General features: G+C 52.1%; 1 protein-coding gene across 2 annotated transcripts in view; it reads right to left on the bottom strand.

The window, feature by feature from the left end:
* SIPA1L3 (signal induced proliferation associated 1 like 3) overlaps positions 1-25321 on the bottom strand; it is a 253130-nt gene that overhangs the window by 34411 nt on the left and 193398 nt on the right. For both annotated transcript variants that reach the window (XM_069550352.1, XM_069550353.1), the window contains exons 13-15: positions 16894-17021; positions 11353-11471; positions 8448-8875 (exon numbers count right to left, since the gene is read on the bottom strand). In XM_069550352.1, the coding sequence (XP_069406453.1) occupies positions 8448-8875; positions 11353-11471; positions 16894-17021 (675 nt within the window). The remainder of the gene's footprint in view (positions 1-8447; positions 8876-11352; positions 11472-16893; positions 17022-25321) is intronic.

Raw genomic sequence — 25321 nt, 5'->3', positions numbered from 1 at the left:
CAGATCACCGGGGGAATCCTGCACTTGCGTTTGGGAGGAAGAGCACTGATGGAGCAGGTGGTAGTGAGGGCAGTGGCCGGCGCCGAGCCCGTGCACACAGCGAGGCCCTGCTCCAAGCATCTCGGAGGCGTCACTTCATTCGGTTGCCCCAGCAACACATGAGGCAGGAAGTACCACTCTCCCTATGTTCCAAGTGGGGAAACCGAGGCCCAGAGAGATTTTAAAATAACGCCCCAAATTACACAACTGGTTGAGGACAGCACCAGGATACAAAGCCAGGCAGTCTGGCTCAAGAGACGTACTGTTTAACCACCAACCTGTACTTTTGATGACAACGGTAGTCATGACAAATACGTAACACATGAGAACCGAACCTAGCAGCAGCTGATGTATTTGGACCAGCTATGTCTCAGGCCCTGTGCTGGCTGCTTCAAACCCATGGTGTGGGTGTATCCTCGCAGCCTTGGACCACAGAGTCTATCTTCACCTCCATTTTACAGACGAGGAAACTGAGCCTCAGAGAAACTAAGGAGCCTGGTGGAGACCATGCAGCTGGTTAGTGCTGGAGTTGTGACCTGGACACAGGCAGTCAGAGACCAGAGCCTGGGATATGCTGCTCACCAGATACCCCCAGGGGGGCCTGTGTGGGGCCTTTTCTGCCTGGTGTCCGGCAGGGGCTTGAGAGCCGAATCAGTCCCCGCACATGGCTAGAATTATCAGGCTCAGTGTAGTAGCCGCACGTGGCAACATTCTGCCTTCAGCCTCGGAGCAAAAATATCAGGTCTTTAGAAAGTGGAAGGAGTGACAATATGGGGCAAAAACTCCGTGGCACAAAACCAGCGGGGACTCCGACCGCCCCCAGCCGCCCCCAGCCGCCTCCAGCCGCAGTGCCTAGGCATCCCCACAGTGGCTTCCTCCCGCCCTCACCCCAAACCCAGCCAGAGCGTGAGAGCCCTGGCCACTCTCCTCAGCTCAGGGTCAGGTCCTCCCCGGTCCACAGAGCCCCACGCCATCGGGGCTGGCCCCCTCTGCCCTCAGCAACTCCCACCCCACCCCCCGCACTCCTTCTGCCCTGGTCACATGGACACTGTTCCTCAAACGCGCCAGACACGCTTCCATCTCAGGGCCTTTGCCCGCCCCTTGCCCCGCCCCATGATTTCTGCTTGGTATCCTCCTTCCCTGGAGTTTCTGGAGACGGCCTGAGTTCCTCTTCCCAAGCTGACAGTGACTCTCCGAGTAGGTGTCTCCCCTTGACCCTGGCTTCCCAGCCTACACGGGCGGGGTGGGGCCCAGTGGACCCCGAGGGCCTCATGTTACCTTTCAGGGCTGTGCCCCCAGGAGGGGATCCTGGAGACAAGGGCCCTGCCTGCGGAAGCAGGGCTGCGGGCTTCCTGCCTGCCTGTCCGCCCGGGAATGCCTGGCCGTGTCAGCTCCGCGTGGAGCCGAGAGCCTCTCATCACCGTGCATCGCCTCTAAACAGCGCCGACAAATTGCTCTGGAAACCCAGGGGGCTCTGGGGTGTGTGCTGCCTTGAGAGAGGGCGGGGGGCCAGGTGGCTGCCCGCCTGGGATCGCTCAGCCCACTGCCGTGCCCGCAGCAGGCACTGGCGCCTGGCCCCGTGCCTGGAAGCCGGGCTCCCATGACGAATGTCTGGGGGCAGAGTCTGTGAAGTCACTGGAATCATCCACGGGCACAAGCTGCTACAGGCTGCAGCGGTTTCCACGGGAGGGCTGGGAGCGCGCGGAGGGAGTGGGTGGTGGGGGGTTTGGGTATGGCAGAGCCCTTCCCTTCCCTGGCAGTCAGTCAGTCCTTGAGTTGTGCTGGCAAACTCAATCCCTACTACCCCTGAGACAGCCCACGTTCCCCTGAGGAGCCCACAGTGATCTTAAAACACAGGTCAGATTATGTTCTGTGGCTCCCATGTCTCTCAGAACCAAAACCCAGCATCTGACCATGGTTGGTAAGCCTGCCTGAGCTGGGTCCCTGCCTACCGTGCAAATCAGACCTCCTGCCATTCTCCCATTCGGCCTGTCTGGCCAGCACAGCATCTCCAGAACACTGCAAATGAGTTCACCTTCAGGGACTCGGCATCTGCTATTTCCCCTGCCTGGATCATTTCCATGCATCCTGTGAAATATCACCTCCTCCAAGAGGCCTTCCAGGACCTCTGCCTAGCTGGGTTTTCTTCCCAGACCTTATCTCCACCTGGCATATTAACAGCACATGGCTGCTCAGCTGTCTGTCTGCCTCGCTTTCTCTCCAGGAGAGTGTCAGTTCCACAAAAGAGGGACTTGACTTTGTCCACTGTGTTTGGAACGGTACCTGGCACACAGTAGGTGCTTTAGGGTCAGTAAACGTAAGAACAGGGATTTCCCCTGTGGTTCAGTGGTAAAGAATCTGCCTGACAATGCAGGAAACACAGGTTCTATCTGTGGGTCAGGAAGATCCCCTGGAGAAGGAAATGGCAACCCACTCCAATATTCTTGCCTGGAGAATCCCATGGACAGAGAAGCCTGGTGGGCTATAGTCCACAGGGTTGCAAAGAGTCAGACATGACTCAGAGGCTAAACAACAATAAACATAAGAATAACACTCCTGGGGACTTCCCTGGTGGTCCAGTGGTTAAGAATCTGCTTTCCAATGCAGGGGACATGGGTTTGATCCCTGGCTGGGAACTAACATCCCACATGGCATGGGGCAACTAAGCCCACGTGCCACAACTACTGAGTCCATGTGCCCTAGAGCCCGTGTGCCACAACTAGAGAGTCCGTGCATCCCAAACAGAGAAACCCCGCGAGCTATAACCAAGAGCCTGCGTGCCGCAGTGAAGACCCAGCACAGCATTCCTCTCAGGACTGCTTGGCCCCAGTCTCCTCTATTCTCTCACGAATCTCAAGACCCCCGTCTGCAGTAGCCTCCTGACATGAGCAGTCACCAGCACTGTCCTGGACCTTTGTCGCCTCCCTTCTTATGTCCTGGCAGTACCACTGCTGACACAGTTACAGCTGCTCAGCCCTCTGGTCCAGGCCCCCTTCCTCCCTTCTCACTGATGTCTCAGCCTCAGACCCACCCCTGACACTTCTCCTCCAATCCTGCCTCTAGCACCATCTTTCAAAACATCTATCTGCCTGTATCATCCTTTCTGCTGAAACACTTCCTTGCTGCCCACAGTTCTTCAGACTAAGTCCAAACTCTGTGCTGTGGCTGACAGGGCCTTGCGTGGTCTGGCCCCTGCCAAGCTCCTCAACTTCCCATCAGCTGCCCTCCCAATTTCCATCCTTGAGCCAAGGGGCCTGTGACCTGCTGGCACCCACCCTCCTCCCCACCCCAGGGCCTTTGCACTTGCTATTTCTACTCATAGGGACACTTTCTCCATACATCATCTTTCTATTTTCTTTTAAAAAAATTTGTAAAATAGCCCACATATAGCAAAGTGTACAAAACATATATGTACAATTTAACAAACAGTTACAAAGCAAACACCCACGTAACAGCACCAAGATGAAATCATCAGTTCCCCAGAAACCACTTTACCTGCTCCTTCCCCCTTAACCCTCTGGTCCTTGGTAGAAATGACTCCTCCTCAGGGAAATTATCCCTTCCCGCCACACCCCCTGCACCCCCCCCACTCCCGCCCCGTTAGATCAGACAGCCCTCCAGCCATGCATCGCATCCCCTCAGATCCCAGGAGGTTTGCCCTGCAGGCACTCCCCTAGCATAATTCACTCACTGCTTTTGTAATTATTTGCTTGCTGTCTCCCCCAGCACCCTGTCTGTTCCAGGAGAGCGAGGGAACCTGTTTGAGGCAGAGAGCTGTGCATACACTTGATGCCTGCTACATAAATGAGCAAGAAGTGCTGGGCTACAAAGGCCCCAGAAGGAGACACAAGGGCAGCCACAGAGTGCTCGTGCCTGCCTGCAGGGAGCCGACTGGGCAGCAGGGTGTCGTTCTGGCCCCGCCCCAGGGAATGGACCTATGTCAGCAGAAGCACAGAGCTGCCCCAAGCGAAGGGCAGTGTGCGGCCAGCGGCAGTCAGAGGCACATGTGGGCCCCTTGAGCACAGCTGCTCAGGGACCCGCTGGGAAGAGGTGGGAGGGCCAGAGGGGTGAATGGGACCACACACCCTCTCTGTCTGGAACACTCCACCCTCCTCCTTCCCAGGAGCTCAGCCTCTTTTCTCCAGGGAAGCTCCCCCCACAGTGGGTCCGGCCCCTCCTCTGGGCTGCCACACCCCGAGGGCTTCCCTCACCCTGGCCCTGGCCACTATGGGCTGTCACTGGAGGCGGATCTGTCACCCACATTGACTGTGAACACTAAGGGCTCTGTCCCTAAATAGATGCTGATGCTCAGGTTGTCAGGACAGTCAGGCTTTGAGTTTGTGACAGCCTCAGGGCTGGGAGAAGGCAATGGCACCTCACTCCAATACCCTTGCCTGGAAAATCCCACGGACGGAGGAGCCTGGTGGGCTGCAGTCCATGGGGTCGCGAAGAGTTGGGCACGACTGAGAGACTTCATTCTCACTTTTCACTTTCACGCATTGGAGAAGGAAATGGCAACCCACTCCAGCGTTCTTGCCTGGAGAATCCCAGGGACGGAGGAGCCTGTGGGCTGCCATCTATGGGGTTGCACAGAGTCGGACACGACTGAAGCGACTTAGCAGCAGCAGCAGCAGCAGCAGCAGGGCTTTAGGGACAGTCAAGGCCTCAGGTGGACTTCCCAGGCGTCTCAGTGGTAAAGAATCTGCCTGCCAATGCAGGAGATGTGGGTTCAGTCCCTGGGTTGGGAAGATCCCCTGAAGAAGCGAATGGCTAGCTACTTCAGGATTCCTGCCTGGAGAATCCCATGGATAGAGGAGCCTGGTGAACTACACTCCACGGGGTTGCAGAGAGTTGGATACGACTTAGCAATTGAGCACACACTCAGGGTCTTAGATAGGGATAGAATCAGGGCCTTGGTCAGGGACAGCTTCAGGCTATTAGTGAGAGGGTCAAGCTGGTTAGGGACAGTTTGGGACATTAGTTAGAAATAGCTCAGGTCCTTAGTTAGGGACAGTGTCAGGACCTTAATGACAGCATCAGGGTCTCAGCTAGGGACACTGACATGGCCTTAGTTAGGGACAGTGACTAGGCCCCCATTGTACAGATGAGGAAACTGAGGCCCAGAGAGGTTCAGTCATTTGTCCAAGGCCACACAGCCAAGACAAGGCAGAGGCAAGGCTCCAACCCGGGTGGGCTGACTCTGGAGTCCACACTCTCATCGACTGTGAAGATATTTATTTCTTTAAATCAATTCATTTAATTTTCCTTAACCTGTCCAAGGCAGTATCTGTAAAATCAGGGGATGGGTTGATAACACTTTTCCTAATATCCATTTAAAATAAAACATTTTCCTCCTTGCACCACCCAAATTACCTTGAGCACCCCATTTTGGAAAAGGCTGCTCCACACTAAAGCCTGGTTGCCTAGGAGAAAACTTCAGGAAGCAGCTTTAATGAGCAGATAAGAATGATTTGCAATTAGCATCAATTGTCTGCATGCAAATTAAAGCTCCCAACCACAGGGCCCTCTTTGGAAGCGGTGCCGCTCCCATTTTACCCCCTTCCTTTCTGGGTTCAGCAAATCCTTCTCTCAGACACAGGGCAATTTTGTCCCCACTCCTCCTGCCTCAGCCACGGTCGACTCCCCAGCACCGCTGCTTTTATAGCACACATTCCAAAACCCTTCAGCTACTCAGCTTTACTACTCAGGCCTGTGCCCAGCAGGGGAGACCCGGGCACCCCATGGCAGCGAGTCCCTCTTGGTGGGTGCCCTCAGACGTGTCTCAGTGATGTCTGTCTCCCTCAGTGGATGGTGGGTGAGGGGAGGGCAAGGCGTCTCATCTGAATTTCCGTGCTCCTTCTCTTCAGCTCTCAGCCTAGAACGTGGGACAAAACAAGTCCCTGAGAGATATTTGTGAATGAAATGAATGGGTAGATTAATGAATGAAGGAGCTGTTCAAAAGAGCCTGTGAGCTCAAATGATTCAGATCCATCTATCTAAGGACTTCCCCGGTAGTCCAGTGATTAAGACTCTGCCTTGCAATGCAGGAGACGTGGACCCCTGGTCTGGGAACTAAGATCCCACATGTCGAAGAGCAACTAAGCCCGTGTGCCTCTACTACTGAGCGCATATGCCTCAACTGGAGGGCTCAAGCACCCTGGAGCCCGAGGACCTCAATGAAAGATACTGTGTGCTGTGACTAAGACCTGACACAGTCAGTAAATTAAAAAGAAAAAGAGAGAGATCTGTCTAGTGAGGCAGACTGTGACAGAGACTTAAGTCTCCGTGAGACCCTTCCTCTCCACACTCGCCTTTCGCCTGGCTCCTGACTCCAGGAGGGCTGAGGCCAGGGTGAGGGACAGCACTGACATGCGAGCACCCCCAAACACGGTGGTTTCCAAACCGGTCAGTGTCAGGAGCCGCTTGGTCTTAGAATCCAGTTATACTTAAATCTCTAAGCTCTAGGACCTTCACACTACGGCATATTTTTCTTTCCAGCCAACGCCAATCTCTCAAATACTGGCTTTCGAGCGATGAGCAGCAGAACCTGAGTCTGGTAAGACCACTCACTGCAAGGTCATGCGATCCTTGAAGGAGGTAGCGAGCAGCACTCACACATTCTGAATGGACTAGACTGGACTAAAGGGCTTTGCACGATCACACTAAGAATTTCGAGGGAGATTTTTGCTCTACCTTTTTAAAAACCTTTTTTTTTTTTTTTTGACCACGTCTTGTGGCGCATGGGATCTAGTTCCCTGACCAGGGATCCAACCCGTGCCCCTTGCATTTGAAGCAGTCTTAACCACTGGAACACCAGCGAAGTACTGCTTCACCTTTGAAAAAAACCCAGACATTTCTATACAGACCAAGACCCAGGGCCACTGGGGGCTGTGGTCAAAGAGGCCCGAGGCAACTGCCAGGTGTGTGTGTTCTGTGCAGAGAGGGGCTCAGGTTTGGGCACTGGCCAAGGTGTCAGGAAGCCAAGGGAGATGAAGATCCCCAAGGCGGTCCTGGCCCCTGCTCGGCTGCGGTCAGGGGAGGGAAGGGAGGCGTCCACACTGTGCACCTGGGAAGGTGGACCCACACTTAGGGGTCCACACCGGGGGCTGCAGCACTGTACTCACTGCCCGGGGCCACAGACCTCACAGGGTCCCTGGACCAGGCTGAGTCCTGTGACGGCAGGATGACGGTTACGGGAGGCACCTCGTGGCTTCCATCAGATTCTCAAGTGTATGTGGTGCACGGGCTTCCCAGGTGGCGCCAGTGGTATAGCACCCGCCTGCCAATGCAGGAGACTTAAGAGACACGGGTTGGATCCCTGGGTCAGGGAGAGCCCCTGGAGGAGGGCATGGCAACCCGCTCCAGTATTCTTGACTGGAGAATCTCATGAACAGAGGAGCCTGGCGGGCTATAGTCCATGGGGTCACAGAGAGTCAGACACCACCACTGAAGCTACTGAGCACACACGCATGCCCACGCGGTATAGACTCCAGGCTGCTGGTTAGTCAATGCCTGCTCGTTCTCACTTATTCCCCTGTCTACCTCTCTACCAGTGGTTCTCAAAGCATGGTCTGGGGACCAACAGCATCAGCACCGACACAGAACCCTGTACAAATGCACATTCTCAGGCCCTGCCCAGTAGGTTAGGGGAATGTGTGTTGAACAGCCCTCCAGTGGAGACCATCTGAGGTCCACACTGCCCTTTACTACGGAGGCTGGAAGGCTAGGCCAAGATTCCCCAGACTTCCTTGCAGCTAACATGGCCAGGTGATATTGCCTGTGGAAGGGGTTCTGGGAAAGCTTTTGCTTTTTCCACAGTCAGGGAGCAACAAGGATGCTGCCCTCTTCCCTTCCTCTGCCCCCAGGCCTCTCAGGGGCACCACAGCCATCTGGGGACCAGGAAGTCGCAGCCAGTATGACGACGACGACGGAGCAGGAAGACACAGGGTGCCAGGCCTCAAGGCCCTCCCTGAGCTGCTGCTGTACCAGCCCAGCTCTGCCCTCCCTGGACTTCCCAATGGGGAACTGTTAAATCTCTATTTGCTCAAGCCTCTGTGGGTCTGGTTTTCTATTACCTTCAGCCAAATGCACTCCTAATAGAGTGTGTGACTCCCAGTAGGCATAAAAACTACTGGTCTTGGGAAAGAGAAAACGGAAAGAGACTGAGGGTCAGAGTGAACCAGAGACAGACAGTCAAGGATTTTCCTTCCTCTACTGAGATCCTTAAAGGCCAGTGGATGGGTAGCCAGGGGTGGTCCATGGTATCCCAGATCTGTAAGCAAACTAATGTGTGAGCACATCCATCTGTGAGCATATTTCTGGGGAGGGGAGCTCCACCATCAGGACTGTAGGGGATGTGGAAGGTTGTCAGAACCCCTGAAGAACCTGGGCTAGATTCAGAGCCTTACCTGGACTGCCTGGATGGGTCGCGGCTGCCCCCGGCCAGGCCTGTTGGGGTGCTGGAGCCTGAGGAGTACAGCTTCGGTCGGTAGCCCTTGTTCTGTCCAGTGATGCCCGGAGCGGGCGAGACCTCCCGCCGCCGGTCTGCTTGGTGAGACCTCCCGGTGGCCTCGCGCCCACCCCCGCAGAGGCCCATGCTTCCCGGGGGCTTGTGCGGCTTGGCCGGTCGAGGTGTCTTGGCCAGAGACACGCAGCCGGGGCTGGAGGTGTAGAGGGTGGTGTCGATGCCACTGTCGCTAGAGCCACCCTTGGAGAGAGGGTCTTGCTCGGGCTCCAGGGGGTCCAGGGGGTCAAACCAACGGTCATCGCTGTGGCTGCTGGAAGCATTGCTGGAGAGGGTATTGCTGCTGGAATGACTGGAGTACTGGGGCTCCCCCTGGAAGGCAGGAGAACTGTGTCATCATTCTTAGACTCCAGGTGGGGGGCAACCTACCCTCCCACTGGGGTTCACCTCACAGCTGAGGGTGAACCCTGGAGCTAGACAGCTTTGAACTCTGGCTCTCCTTAGGCCACTGATTGAACTTCCCTGTGCCTCAGTTTCTACATCTGTGAAATGGGCTGACAATAACCCTGCTCCATGGGGTAGCTCAGAGGGATAAACGACACTGCTTACGTAACATGCTGCCAGCACTAAGCTCAGTGTGTCTGGAGCTGAGCTCCTGGCCTTCCCTCCTGAATTCGCCTCTTCCTTGTCTCCTAAGGGCACCTCCGTCGTTTCGGCTGTCCTTACCCAAGAGCTGTGGAGGCACTCTGGACATTGCTTTTGCTCTCACACCCATATCTAGTCCAACGGCAAATCTTGTTGCCTGTGTCTTCAAAACAGATCCAAACCTGCCAGCTTGCCTCCCTTCAAGACTCCACCCTGGTCCTGTCCACCACTGCTTCCCACTGGACCACGGCAGCAGCCTCCTCCTGTCTCCCTCCTCCTGTCTGTCTTTCCTCATCCCCAGACCCCAAGCTGTGCCCTACATGCAGCCAGGGACAGGCTGTGAACACTCATGTCCATTCACATCTGTTCCCTGCTCAGAACCCTCCTTCTCACTAGGGAAAAGCCAGAGTCCTCCCCATGGCCCCTGGGGCCCTGCATGATCTGGCTCCGGGTTCCAGTCTCTAACTTCATCTCCTTCTTCCTCTCTCTGGATCACTCCGTTCCAGCCACAGTGACCTCCTCGCTGCTCTGAGCACGCCAGGTGCACTGTTCTCTCAGGGCCTTTGCACTTGCTGTTTCCTCTGCTTGCAATGCACTTCCCTCAGATGATTTTCCTGGGTTGCCTCTTACTTCAAGGTTTTGTTTACAGGTCACCTCCTCGAAGGCCTTCTCTGACCACCTCATCCTAAAGCAGCTATGCCTGACATTCTCTTTAACTGGACTTTTTTTTTGCAGTAAGAATCAGTTCTCATCATTATATAATGAATCTGTTTCTCTGCTGACTACTTGTTGCCCACATTGGAAAGTCAGCCTTGTGAGCACAGGGGCCTACCTGTCCTCTTCATCCCTGGGGTCCCAGTACCTGGACCATGGTACATGCTCATCATTCACTCACTGAATGAATGGATGTGAAGAGACTGCCAAGTTCTCAGTCTCTTCCTGGGCACACAGGACTACATCCCCCAGCTCCCCTTGCAGTGATGTGTGGCCACATGACAGCTTCCTGGCCAATGTAACATTACAGGTAGATGTCATTTATGCCATTTGTCTAGGTCTGAGCCACAAAACGTCCTCTCTTCCTCAACTGCTGGAAAGAGGCAGGGGCCCAGTAGAGGGCTCTGGTGCCCTGAGGCTACAAGAGGGAGGGAGCCTGGGTTTCTGAATCCTGCAGAAAGCTGCTTGCTGAACACCCACACTGAATTGCTACATTAGAGGGGAATAAACTTTATTATGTGAGGTCACTGGGACCTGGGGATCATCTGTTACGGCAGTTTGTTGTTTAGTCACTCGGTCGTGTCCGACTCTCATGACCCTGTGGACTGTAGCCTGTCGGCCTCCCCTGTTCATGGGATTTTCCAGATAATAATATTGGAGTGGGGTGCTACTTCCTCCTCCAGGGGATCTTCCCAACCCAGGGACTGAACTCGCATTTCCTGCATTGGCAGGAGGATTCTTTACCACTGAGCCACCTGGGAAACAGTTAACCTATTGCTAAAGATTGAACAGTCTGTGTCCCCCAACATGCGTACACGGAATTCTAATCTGATGGGATGGTATTAGGAGGGAGGGCCTTTGGAAAGTGATTAGGTTATGAGGGTGGAGCCCTCATGAATGAGATTACAAATCCCTATGTATTTTCATGTATTTATCCTATATATGTTTATACAGTCCTCATGAAGGGGGTTATAGAGTCCATATATATATTTATATCCTTAAAAAAGAGATCACAGAGAGCTCCCTTCACACATGAGGTAAGGCGAAGGCTGTCCATGAACCAGGAAGCAGGTTCTCATCAGACACCGAATCTGCCTGTGCTTCAACCTTGGATTGTCCAGCCTCCAGAACTAGCAGAAATCAGTAACTGCTGTTTATCAGCCATCCAGTCTGTGGTGTTTTAGTTAGGGAAGCCCGAGCTGGTGAAGACACCCACCATGGCTGATGGAATGAGGAAATCGTGGCTCGAAGGGGTGAGTGATTTGCTCAAGATGAGATGGACGGTGGGGGCTGGAGCCAGGATGCACCATTGGCTGGGTCTAACTCCAGACCAGCCATGTAGCCCCTTCTGCTGGAGTGGAAGGGGGCGGAGGAGGAGCACGCCCAGGTGAAGCTGTGAAGCAGTCCAGCTGTTGGCAGCCAGGGCGGGCCAGGCAGCTGGCTCCCGTGGCCCTGGCTCCCCAGGGTTGGCGGGCGGGGCCCAGACTCACCTTGGAACGCCTGTTGGGGGAATCTTTGCCTGCTGTGTCCTGCCTGGAGGCGTGCTTGTTCCCGTTGCTTCCAGCCATGGCCGAGAGCCGGGCCTGGGCAGGCACATGCCACAAAGGCTCTGCAGTGCAACAGGAGACACACCAGTGGTTAGAAGCGACTCAGGCATCCACCTGAAGCATCTGGCACTACGTGTGGCTTTGATGGTCCCATTCCTTTGCCAGCTTATGCCCATGACACGGCCATGACCCCATCCGCTCAGGCCTTAGGGTCTAGCAACACTCAGGAACAGAGGATTTACTGAGCACTTACTAAGTGCCAGGCACCATGCTAGTGCTTTACATAGCTTAACTTAGTGAAGCCTTATTATAACAACCCTCAACCCTCAGAGGAGGTTGAGTGCATTTTCGTCCTTCCTGGCCACCTGGATTTTCTATTTTATAAATTATTTGTCCATAGCTTTATAAATTTTTCTATGGAACTGACCACTTTTTGGCGAGCAGGGCTCTTTTTTCTTTTTCTGTTGGCCACATCACGTGGCATACGGGATCTCAGTTCCCTGATCGGGACTGAACCGCTCCCCCAACCCCCGGCCCCCACGCAGTGGTGGTGCAGTTTTAACCACTGGACTATCAGGAAGTCCCTGAACAGGGTTCTTTATATATGCAAGGTAGCATTCTTTGTTGGTTAACCACGCACAACTTTTTTGGTTAAATGGAAGTACAATCATAATAAGCACTGTCTGACAATTGAACTCTCACTTTACAGATAAATATACTGACACTTGCTTTCTGCTGTGTATCTTCATGACACACGTTCACATAACTGAACTGCAAGTTATCTTATTTTTAACAGCTGCAGAGTTTTCCATCATTGAATGGACATCAATTATCTAGCCAGTTTCCTACTGATGGATATTCAGGTTATTTTCAATTTTTCTTAACATTTTGGTGGCCTTTTCTCTACATTCAACTTTGAGCAAGTGCGGAATTGTGTCTGGGACAGAATTCTCTAAGTGAAATGGCTGGTTCAAAGGCGAAACAGGTTTAAAATCATGATGGCTGCTATGGGTGTAAATTAGTCTAAACTCCCAAGGCTGGTCAACGTGCCTGAATGGAGCATCAGATCTTAAAAAAACATACAACCTCTGGGAAGAATGGATACATGTATAAGGCTGAGTCTCTCTGCTGTCCACCTGAAACTACCACATCATCATTCCTTTTCTGAAAAATGATTGATTTTTGGCTGTGCTTCTTTGCTGCGCACAGGCTTCATCTAGCTGCGGCAAGCAGGGGCTACTCTCTAGTCGTAGGGCGTCGGGTTCCCACTGCAGGGGCTTCTCTTACAGAGCACGGGCTCTAGAGTGTGGGCTTCAGTAGTTCTACACGGCTTTAGTGACCTCTTGGCATGTGGGATCTTCGCAGATCAGGGATCGAACCCATGTCTCCTGCACTGGCAGGTGGATTCTTTATCACCGAGCCACCAGGGAAGGCCCTATCACAACACTGTTAATTGGCTATATTCCAACACAAAATCGAAAGTTAAACACATGTACACACACACAATCTAAATGGAGGGCTAATTAATATCTATCAAACTTACACAATGCGTTAACAGAGGACCCAAACCTCAGTGGTCTAACCCCAGAGCTCACACTTTTGATCAGTGCTGTAGTTAAAATACTCACAATAATGATAATTATTACTAAGCACAAGTTGTGTCCAGTATTACTATAAGCGCTCTGCCTGCGTTACCTTGTTATAACCACTCAGTGATATTATGAGGTGGACATTAGTACCAGTTTAATAGATGAAGGAGAACATCAAGACTCAGAAAGGTTAAAAAACTGGTCCAAGGTCACACAGAGCTTCAGGCCTATGCTCTCAACCCTGACAACCTCTCTGTGCTTCCCCAGTGACGACAATGCCAGCAACAGTGCAGAATAAGCGCTCCGGAAGCTGGAGTCGCCATTCTCTGAATGATGGGCTGGGTCCTGTGCTGGGGCCGGACAGGTGTTATCTCACTGGATCTCAAAACCACCCTGCAAGGAGAGACACTTAGGGTGTCCACTACAGAAAAAGGACCTGAGGCTGGGAGAGATGAGGTCATTGGCAAGGTTATACAGCTGACTCAGAACTTCCCACCAGGCCCATCGGAGCCTGAGTTCACCACCATACACACACCGCTGCCCCTGTTGCAACCTTAGGGGGCTCTGGGCCCATGTTCCTGATGGGGAAGGTGGGCGTGGAGGGTCAGGGAGGGCACTCAGAGACACAGAGAGAGCCGCCTGACTGCACACAGTCGAGGGTGTCACTGCCGACTATGCCCACCTGCTTCACCCTCCAGAGATGCTTTTCCTCCTTGGAGGTGTCCAAGATGCCCAGGAAGCACTGGTCTTCTGGGAGGAGGGCCAAAAATGCCAGGAGACCACGTTTCTGCAGAGAGCCAAGCCCGTGGCAGTCACACCCAGCTTTTCTACCACCTAGGACACCATGGCTCCCAAACTTCTGTCTCTGGTGGGACATCTCCCCACGACTCCAGCCTTGTACATACAGCTGCCCACACACCTCCATGGAGTGTCTACCAGGCACCCACTACTGGACATGGCCAAAGCCAGCTCCTTATCTTCCCCCAAACCTCCATCTCTCGTCTCCTCTGTTCTTTTGGCTGCTCAGGTCAGAAACCAGTTATCATCCTTGAACCTCAGGAAATCCTAACTTTACCTCCAAAGAACTGTATCCAGAACCTGCCCACCTCTCCCCCTCCACTGGCCCTGCCCCATGCGAATCTGTAGCCAGAGGAACTCTGTGAACAGCTAGTTAGATCCCATCCCCCTCTGCTCAGAAGAGCTGAGCCCTGTGGTTCTGAGTAAAGGACAAAGTCCCTGCTGTCCCCGCCACCTCCCTGGCCTCATCTCCCACCACTTCTCTAGCCCCTCTGCCTCTTTATCCAACACCAGGCCCCCTGCCACCCGGGGTTCTTCGCTCAGCAGTTCCCTTTCCCTGGAATGTTCTCCCAGCTGTCTCCCTCACACTCTTCTAGCCTCTCCTAAAATGTGATTTGTTCAGAGACCTCCTCAGACCCTACAGATCACTTTCCAGGAACTATGCTTGTTTCCAGTTAATATTCAGCTCACACTGTGGTTGAGGGACTATGGTGGTATATGCAGCAGGCACGGGTCAAGGAGAGGTCCTATTATAGAACCAGTAGGTTCTGGTCCAAATTTCAATGCAGCTACTCACCAGCCGGGACCTCGGACAAGGGACACCCTTTCAGGGCCTCACCTTTCTCGTTTCTAAAATGGGGTGGTCACAGCGGCCCCTCTGTTGTGTTCCTGAGATGATTAAACAGATGGGAGTGTGGAGCACCTGAAACTGTGCTACTGCTGCTGTGACCACAGTCATCTGACCAGGGCTGGGCACTCCCCCACGTCCATCCCCTCTGCTGGATCCCCCCACCCTGGAGCTTGAATACACTCTGGACTTTATGGTGACTTCTGAGCACAGATCACCCTGATCTGTGAGCGTGCAGGGAAATATCGGCCAACTTACAAGGTCTCAAGGCGGTGAGAGGGGAATAGGGCCGTGGGGGACTGAAGATGGACGGAAGGAGGGCCCACGGAGAGCTTCTGTGACCCCCTTATCTGGGGCCCACAGTGAATAGTGAACGCTGGGGAAGTTTCCTCCCCACTTACACCCTGGTGTAATGACATCTCCCAGCAACAGGTTTCCCTTTTTCTGGGAGTAGAGATCACAGACCTGTGGGTGGGATCAAGTGTGCTGAGTGGAGGAGAGAGCCATGTCTGCAGGCCCCGGAGGCAGCAGACTTGGGGGAGTGTGGTCGGGGAGGGGGCAACCTGCTTGGCTGAAGTCCAACTGTTGTCCCTGGTTTAACAGAACCATGGACTGCTGAGGCCCACGTGCTGCAACTACTGAAGCCTGTGTGCCTAGAGCCTGTGCTCCGCCAACGAGAAGCCTGTGCACTGTAATGGAAAGTAGCCCTCGCTCTCCACAACCAGAGAGACTGCGCATAGCAACAAAGACTCAGTGCAGCCACAGACAAAGGGAGGGAGGAAGGAAGAAAATTTAAGACAAAGGGACACATACAGAGGGAGAGAACCATGGCATGGAGGTGCTGAGGAATTTTCCAGGCTGCTCACCCTGGGGAACAGGGTGCACACGCCTCTCTCCTTGCCCCATAGCACCTGGGGGGTAGCCAGTGATGTGCAGACATGGGCAACCCCCATGAGAACTGCCTGGATATTCTCAAACACCCACTGTGTGGACATCTCTATCTCCTCCCCCTCCGACGTTAGCACCCTCCGATTCTTCATTGATTTTCTTTCTTCTGAACCTACCTATCACCTGCTGGTTCTCACAGTTTAAAAGGGCTAACAGCTTTGTTAGGAGACATCACGTTGAAGACATTCATCCAAGGAGTATATACCATGATTAATACTTATACACAGGAGAGTAAACAGATGGGAAGACGGTTAGTCTCACCAGGCATCAGAAAAATGCAAATGAAACACACAATGTGGCACCACTGTGTGCCCACCAGGAAGGCTGAAATGAGAAAGGCTGGGGAGGACTGGAGCCGCTAAGAACTCTCTCTCTCTAAGAGATTTGACAATCTCTTAGAAAGTTAAATGCATAACCCAGCAATTCCACTCCTGGGTATATTCCCTGCAGAAACGTGAACACATCTTCAGAAAAGGCAGGTACAAGGATATTCCTGGCCGCACTGTTCTAAGCAACCCCAACCTGGTCCACTCTAAATGTCCTTCAAAGCTAGAATGGGGTAAGACATTGTGGGTCATTCAGACAGTGGATATACTACTCAGAACTGCGCTGCGACAGTCATGTGGCTGGCCCTCACCAACACAGTACTGAGCCACAGAAGTCACAATCATGTATATACACACACAGTGTGTCCAGTGGGAATCTGCGTTCCATATGCGTGAAGTTTAAAACCAGGCAAGACTAAACCTGGCCGTGAGAAACAGGGTGTGGTGGCCTTCGGGGGTGCTGACTAGGAGGGGCTGGGGCCTGCCAGGAGGCTGGCCATGTCTCTCTCGCCCTGGGTGTGGAACAGGGGTGTGTTCACTTTGTGATTATATTATCACACGAGATGCTCTGGATTTGGGCTCGTGTCTCAGCATAACAATTGACAAACAGCATCGAAGGCTTTCTGTAATGAGCAGTCAGGACACTGCCGGTTCTGCTCAGCCCCCCGCCCCCAGAGGACCACTTTCAGATGTCCCCTGGCAGTCCCCTCCTCCGGGCTGCACATTTGTGCTCCAACTCCTGCTTGACAGCAACGGCAGACCCCGCCTGCTGAGGCCCTATCTGGATGGACACGGATCTGGCTCACTGGTCCCTACCGCTCTCCCAGGTGCCTTCTCTAACCTTACATGGTGCACTAACAGCTTGCTTTCATGTTTTATCCATCACTGACAGGGGGAGGGGCTTTACCCGTCACACTGTGAGTAACGGGTCATGCAGGGTGGGGCCATGGGCATGGCTGGCCTGGGGGGGCCCTACCTGGCTTCTGACGCTCCATGGTGCTCTCCTGGCTGGTCAGGCCGCCTGATGAGGAGTCGCCGCTGGATGTCCCGTCGTGGCTGAAGTGGGGATCAAAAGACAGCAGCGGGTGTGGGGCAGCCGTGTACCTGCAGGGGAGCGAGAGCAGGCGGGCACAGGGTGAAGGGCTGGTGTGTCAAAAACCACCTGAGGCCGAGACTTGCTTGCTGGGGGTTTTAAATACCCGGGAGGCTCCTTGAGGCTGGGAGGCTGGATGAGTAAGCCTGGAAATGTGCTATTAACTGCGGGTCAGGAATGAGCTCTGTCTGGGAAGCATGCCAGGGAGCCGGTGGCGGCAGGGCACGTGGGGCCAGGTGGGGTCTTTAGGGAAAGGGTGGGGGCAGAAGCCACTCAGGACCTAGGCTCCTCTAGAGTCCCATTTCTTTTTTCAGCTGCACCACATGGCACGTAGGCTCTTAGATCCCTGACTAGGAATCGCCCCATGCATTGCAAGCACAGGGACTTAATCACTGGACCGCCAGGGAAGTCCCCCAGGGTTCCGTTTCTTGGCTATGAAATGGGGTGAGCTGCTGTCAGCAAGCCCCTACTCCTAGGCTGGTGTTGGGCTCCCTCACTCTCTGATGGAAGAGAGCAAAACAAGGCAGCCATTTGTAGGTCCAGGAGGCCTGGAAGTGGGCCGCTTGGGGGATCAAACCTCTCCTTGGCCTCCTGCCCAGCCAGGTTCAGTCACTTCCTTGCCCCGACAGTTTCCCAAGATGTCAAGAGGCAACTGTAGTAAGTCTTTCCTTGTAGGACTGAATGCGTTGAGACTGACACGTGATACACCTGGCTGAGGGGCCGGAACCAATCTGTCTGGCTCTCTGCTGGAGGAAGGGGCTGCACGGTAGAGGCTGAGGGCTCAGGAGTCAGCACAAGGCAGGTCTGGGCCCAGCCCTAGCTCCATCCCTCACTAGCTGCATGACCTTGGCTGGGCAAGTGCTCATCAGTTTGAGCTGCGGTTTTCCCACCTGAAAAAAGACATTTTCTACTACACAGGGTTGTAGAGGGATGGAAAAACAAAGCTGTCTCCTAGAGAGAGATTCTCCTGGAGGTGGGCCCTGCAGAGCCACAGGCAAGGCCTGAGGTTTAACAGAGGGACTGGCAAAGGTTCTCTGTGGCCTCGGGTCCCAGAGACATTCTCTGTGAACCCAGAGCCTGTGGGTGCCTCCCAAACATCCATTCCACCTCAGATCAGAATCCAGCATGGTGGAAACCCTCTCTCTGACTGGGGCTGGTTAGGAAAGGCAGAGGACATGTGAGAGGATTTGAGTTATTAAGTTTCATTCCCATGAAGTACTTCTGATTCTTCACCTGAAAAACACATGGCAGGGCCACTCTTCCAGCCCTTTGAGACCGGCTGGTTGGGGCTGTGTGACGATCAGGGAGTTGTGAGGGAGCCTGGGTCCTAAGAGGTCCACTCAGTGGTGGACCTGAAGTGTAGGTGCAAAATAAACCCGGGTTGACTTATTGTTATTTAGTTGCTCAGTTGTGTCCGACTCTGCAACCCCATGGACTGTAGCCAGCCAGTCTCTTCAGTCCACGGGATTTCCCAGGCAAGAATACTGGAGTAGGTTGCCATTTCCTTTTCCAGGGGATATTCATGACCCAGGGATCAAACTCGTTAGCAGGCAGATTCTTTATCGTCGAATGACCTGGGAAACCCCTTCACTGACTTAAGTCACTGCAATTTTCAGGTCTGTTAACCAGCATAACCTGACTGAGATAGGGGAAGTCTGCTCAGAGCTTGTGGAGGAAAGTCTCCTTGCTCCAGAGGGAGATGACAAGGAAAGATGCCCTCTCTTTCTCATCAGATGTTGCCGGGTCCAAATATGGCATCACTTGCAGCTGTCGCCCTCTCCCAACCAGTCTGAGAACACGGCCAATGCTGAATGTGGAAGAGAGGGGGCAGGAAGAGCCACTGGGCCCTTGCTAATGTTGTCAAGGTGCTGGATTAACCTCCCTGGGAACTGCTCTGCCTCTGAACCCTCTTTTCTGGGAGACAACAAATTCCTACAATGTTTGGTTACTTGCAGCCAGAAGCATTCCACCGGCATGAGCCCTGGACTTTGGAGGAGTCACTGAGCCTCCATTAATCAAGCTGATATTATGATTCCTCACTTATTTCCTGTGCCTGAACTTGAAACTTGAGAGGGTAATGAACTGGAATCCCACCCCCAAAATCCAAAAGAAGTTAACTGACTTCTCTGGGGTCACCCTGCCAGTCCAAAGCCAGGGCTGTCTCTGCAAAGACCAACTCTGAGCTCCTGGCTTTCACGTATACAGGCAGCAGAGAAGTGCCGCAGAGGTGCACTGGACTTTCTGAAATCTTATCTTTCCTCACCTGCCAGGAAAACACGTATTATCCCCACTTCTCCAGGCCCTGAACTCTAATGCCTCCAGGAAGAAAAGACACCACTGACAGGTGAATGGATAAAGAAGATGTGGTGTATATATGTGTGTGTGAAAGAGACCAAAATTGGGTTGTTTGTAGTGACGCAAGTGATGTAGAGTCTGTCATACAGAGTGAAGTGTGAAAGAGAAAAGACAAATACCATATATTAATGCACATACATGGAATCTAGACAAAGGATATTGAGGAACCTGTTTACAGGGAAGGAATGGAGACACAGATGTAGAGAATGGCTTTGGGGACATGTGGGTGGTGGGAGAAGGGGGTGGGATGACTTGAGAGAATAGTGCTGAGCGCAAAACAGAGAGCTGGGGGGAGCTGCCGCATAGCACAGGTAGCTCAGCGTGGTGCTCTGCGATGACCGAGAGCAGTGGGGTTGGGGGTGGGGTGTGAGGGAGGCTCCAAAGGGAGGAGATAAAATGTAGACACGTGGCTGATGCGAGCTGTAGAACAGCAGAAACTAACACAACACTGTAAAGCAGTTATACGCTATTTAAAAACAAAAAGCATAGGGAGTCTTCACCTTACTGGCTGACTTAGCAGCCAGCCAACCTCCTGGTAAAATGTGACTCCAGTATTGCTGGAAGTTGAAGTGTTGATGGGTTTATTCCATTTTTTGAAAACGCCTGAATCAAATCCTGAGTGCTAAGGGAAAATGGTCGGCAGTTGCTAGGTTTGTAAGAGGCAGACACTACAGGCACTTCCCTCAATGTCTATTCTCTGCTTCCACCATGGTAGCAGAATCCAAACTGCATTGGTGGCAGCAATGTGATGGTTATCAGACTACATTTCCCAGACTCCCTTGCTTTATTCCAATGAAATAAAAGCACTACATGTGACTCCGCTGGCAGCATGGCGTGGGATCTTAGTTCCCCAATCAGGGATTGAACCTAGGCCCTGGCAGTGAAAGAACAGAGTCCTAACTTCTGGATTACTGGGGAATTCCTCGATGGACTATCTTTAGCTGAACAAATGTTTTCAGCTTCATCTCTCAGCTAACTGTCTTCTATCAAGAAAACCTGAACTTTGTTCACTCATGTAATTCTTTCACTAAAAAGCCTTCTTCCCATCCCAATGCAAACTGACTGGCCTATGCTGACCATTCTTTAGATGCTGAATATGTCCCATTTGAGGCCATCTGTATCACTGCCAAATCCTGGTCAAGCTGATGAAACTGGGACATTCCAGCATCTCACCATGCACAGCTCTGGGCAAAACTCCCCAGAAGCAGGCCTGGGCTGCCAGGATCTTTGCTTTGAACTTCCTACTCTGCCACGTAGGAAAGTACCAAGACAGATGTGGAGTCCTGAGGGCAGGGCTCCAGCGTGCTCGGTCAGTCTCTTACAGAGACTGACGGGTGGAGCTGGGGATGGGTGCATTATAGGATGGCTGGGTAAAGGGCGGACACACGATGCAGCCATTGTTGGCTGCCACTCCAGGAGGCACCACCTTCTTTGTCCCTGCTGGTGGAGTCCGGATGCTGCTCTGGCAGCCAAGCCTCGACCACATGACTTGAGCAAATACTGAGGGTTTGAGCTTCCCTGGTGGCTCAAACGGTAAAAAAAAAATCCGCCTGCAATGCGAGAAACCTGGGTTCAGTCCCTGGGTTGGGAAGATCCTCTGGAGGAGGACATGTCAACTCACTCCAGTATTCTTGCCTGGACAATCCCCATAGACAGAGGAGCCTGGTGTGGCTACAGTCCATGGGGTCACAAAGAGTTGGACATGACTGAGCAACTAAGCACACAAGACAATTGTGGGGGTTCCACGTGACCTCGCCAGGGGTTAGTTCAGGGGTGGGTAAGTGACTGAGTTCCTTCATCCTTAGAAATAGAGAGAAGCTCTTCCCTCTTCTCCTGCAGGGCACCGGTTTTGCCTGGGGCCACAGCAGCCCCTGTGGGTCATGAGTGTAGTCAGGCCCTTGAGGAAGAACCTACACAACTGACCAGCCCGAGAGCCACCTGCCTCTGGAATTATTACGATGATAAATCCCCTTAATGCTCATGCCTTCTTGAGTAAGGTTTTCTGTCTAAAGTCAAATGTTTCAACTTCCCTGGTGGTCCAGTAGATACCAATCTGCCTGCCAACGCAGGGGACACAGTTTCTATCCCTGGTCCAGGAACTAAGATCCCATATGCTGTGGGGCAACTAAGCCCGTGCCTTGCAACTACTTAGTCCACATACAGCAACCAAGAACCTGTGCACCATAATGAAGACCCAGAGTAGCAACCCCGCCACCCCCACAAATATCAAATGCTTCCCAACTGACGGACCACTCTTTATGGAACCAGCAGAGGAAAACAACTTCCATAGCTGCGACATGTGAGCTTGGTGGTTGCAGCTCCCGGGCTCTAAGCCACAGACAGTAGTTGTGGCACACAGGCCTAGGTGCTCTGCTGCTGTGGGATCCTCCTGGACCAGGGATCGAACCCGTGTCTCTTGCATTGGCAGGTGGATTCCTTTTCACTGAGCCACCAGGGAAGCCTTAAGAGTTTTTTTTTTTCTAAACAGCTAATTTTTTTCTTTTTGGGGCTGTGCTATGCAGCATGCAGGATCCTAGTTCCCCGAGTAGGGACTGAACCTGTGCCCCCTTGCAGTGGAATTGTGGAGCCCTGACACTGGACTGCCAGGGAAGTCCCTGAGGCAGACGTTTTACATGTGAGCAAACCTAGGGGCAGAGTGAAGCCCCTCGCTCACGCCACATGGCTGATGAAGTGCAGGCCCTCTTGTCCTCTTGTCTCCCAGTAAATCTAAGATGGGCTGCAGGACAGGTTCGGTCTATGAGGGTCTCTGAGTTCCTGGAAACCTGACGAATCTGGCAGGTCAAGGCCCGCAGGAGCAGACAGCAGGAGCCGGAGGAGTCCCCAAGGGGGAAACGTCTGTGGCTGGGCTGGAAAGCCTGGCTTGGGTCCCACAGGCTCCAGGATGTCAACTGCGCGACAGGAAACGGGGAATGGAGCTGAGGCCAAAGGCCACTGGGGCAGCCCAACCTGCTTCAGGGCCTCCTAAGGCTGGCTGGTGACCAGCCACGAGAAACACTGGCGGGGTTCAGGGGCTGAGGTATGCTAGGAATGTTTGGCAGAACTTGGAACCTGGCTGGCGGTCAGAGATGAAAAATACTGAGACCAGTGATACAGAAAGCAGCATCAGGGAGCCTGGGGAGAGAGGGGTGGGCTGGGAGGAGATGGAATCTGAGGGGAAGTGAGAGTTTTCCACTTGCCAGTGCCAGAGAGCCTGAAACACCGAATCACAGCCTCCCAGTGTCACTGCGGGGGCGGGGACTCCTGAAGGGACTGTTCCTGCGGACAGGCAGCACAGCGCTGGGTCAGAGTTGGTCCCTCGAAATCACACAGGCCCAGGTTCCTGGAAAAGTGATCCCGCCCAAGTGGATTCACTTTGTTGAGCCTCAGTTTTCCCTCTCCCTCTATAAAATGGGACATTCTACCCACCTCGTGGAATTGACAGAAACAGCCCACTGAGCTCATGTATCAATGGGACAGTCCAGAGAACAAAGAAATAGACCCCCACAAATGTGCCCAGCTGATTTCCCCTTCCAATGAGCTTTTGCTTTAAGGGACAGCGGAGGAGAAGGAGCCTTTTCAATAAATGGTGCTGGACACTGGCAGGCAAAAATAGGAATCTCAACCTAAACTTTTCACCCTATGAAAAAACTAGCTTTAAAAAATTAACTCAAAGTCAACTATGGACTTAACTGCAAAATCTAAAACAATAAAAATTTCTTAGGAGGGGAATTTCCTGGTGGTTCAGTGGTGCAGATTCTGTGCTTCCACTGCAAGGGGCATGGGTTTGATCACTGGTTGGGGAACTAGGATCCCAACATGCCAAGTGGTGCAGCTTAAAAAAAAAATAAGGAAAAACTTCTTGGAAAAAACGTCTTCAGGACTCAGGACTAGGAAAGAGTTCTAAGATTTAACACCAAAAGCAGGATCCATAAAGGGAAAACAACTGTAATTTGCATCTCACCAAAATTAAAAACTTTTGTTTTGTGAAAGACTCTGTTAACAAGATGAAAAGACAAACTAATGACTGGTGGGAGGAAGTGTTTGCAAACCGCAGAGCTGACAAAGGACTTGTGTCTAGAATATACAAACACTGAAACACAAAGGTGTTCAACATCATTAGCCACTGGAGAAATGCAAATTAAAACCACGATGAGCTATCATCACACCTATGAGAATAGCTAAAGTGAAAAGTGGCGATGACACCAGACAGTGATGAGCACGTGGAGAAACCGGATGACTCACAGCTCGCCAGTGGGAACGTACAATGGTACAACCACCCCGGAAAATAGTTTGGCAGTTCTTTTTAAAACTAAAAATGGACTTACCGCACAGTATGCAATCGTATTCTTTTCTTTTTTTTCCTAAACACTTTTCCACACACAATACAGAATGGTCAGCACACCCTTTCACTGAAATAATAATGCTCTCAACTTGTTGAGTAAATGGCACTTGGAGAAACATCTCCCCACACCCGCCCCAGGTTTACTGAGGTGTAAGGGACAAATAAAATCATAATATACTTAAAGTTGTACAGTGTAATGATTTGAAATATGTATACGCTAGTAAAATGATTACCATAATTACCACATCTAACATCTCAAATAGTTATCTTTTTTTGGGGTGAGAATGTTTAAGATCTACCCACTTAGCAGATCTTAAGTGTATAATACAGAATTAACTACAGCCACCAGGTGACACGTGAAATCTTCAGAACTCACTCATCTTATAACCCAAAGTTTGTGCCCTTTGACCAACACTGTCTCATTCTCCCCACCCCCAAGTAACTACCGTCCTATCTACTCTGTTTCTTTTGAGTTTGACTTTTTTTTCATTCCACATGTGATACTGCACAGTATTTGTCTTTCTGCTTTATCTCACTGAACATAATGCCTTTAAGGTTCATCCACGTTATTGCAAATGGCAGGATTTCCTCTTTTTATGGTTGAATAATATTCCATTGTGTATATTACACCACGTTTCCTTTATCCATTTATCTGTCAACAGCTATTTAGGTTGTTTCTATATTTTGGCAAGCAACTGCATTCTTGGGCATTTATTGCAGAGAAGTGAAAACTTATTTTCACGCATGTTCAGAGCATGAATATTTGCACAGCCCAAACCCAGAAACTACCTGAATATTCATCAATGGTACCACACCACCAAATACAACTCGGCAACAGTAAGGATGTGACTACAGATAGAGGCAAAAATGTGGATGACTCTCAACTGAGAGAAAAATCTCAAAAGGGCACATACTATGTGATTCCTTTTACACAGCATTCATGAAGTAAGAGACCCAGAAAAGATCAGTGGTTGCCAGAGGGATGGGGGAGGGGATGGGTGTGGCTATAAAGGGGTAGCCAGAGGGAGTTTCATGGTGACGGCACAGTTCAGTCTTAACTGTGGACAAAACTCCACACAGCTACGCACACACAGGTAATTGGTGTATTCTGAATAAGCACTGTGGATTGTACCAATGTCAACTGCTTTGATATTGTATTAGTTATTCAAGATGTTAAATTTGGAGAGGCTGGGTGAAGGATTCAAAGAGGGCTCTATACATTTCTTTTAAACTTCTTGTGAATCTACAATTATTCAAATAGTTTAAAAGCAATAAGATAGGAGTGGGGACACCAGGACTTTGGGGGGAAAAAATGCTCCTTGGAATTAACAAAAGCATCATCCCCACCACCTCTATTCTTGGCTGATGGCTCCATGCCAACTGCCACTTCCAGCCTCAGCCACTGTTGCCACCCAGGTGCCCCCACAACTCAGACTCCTCTCCATTCCACACCTTTCTGCTTACTGATGTCTGTAGCCTCTGCTCTGTCTGGAATGACTTTCTCCCTCTTCTCTGTGGCAAACTCTTATTCATCTCTCAAAGCCCTATTCAAATACCACCTGCTCTGGGCAGCCAGCTTAGAGCTGGGGTTGGGCTGAGCTCCCTCCTTTAAGG

The sequence above is a fragment of the Ovis canadensis genome, chromosome 14, assembly GCF_042477335.2.
Source record: "Ovis canadensis isolate MfBH-ARS-UI-01 breed Bighorn chromosome 14, ARS-UI_OviCan_v2, whole genome shotgun sequence".
Taxonomy (NCBI): domain Eukaryota; kingdom Metazoa; phylum Chordata; class Mammalia; order Artiodactyla; family Bovidae; genus Ovis; species Ovis canadensis.
This window is presented reverse-complemented; position numbering and strand designations above follow the sequence as displayed.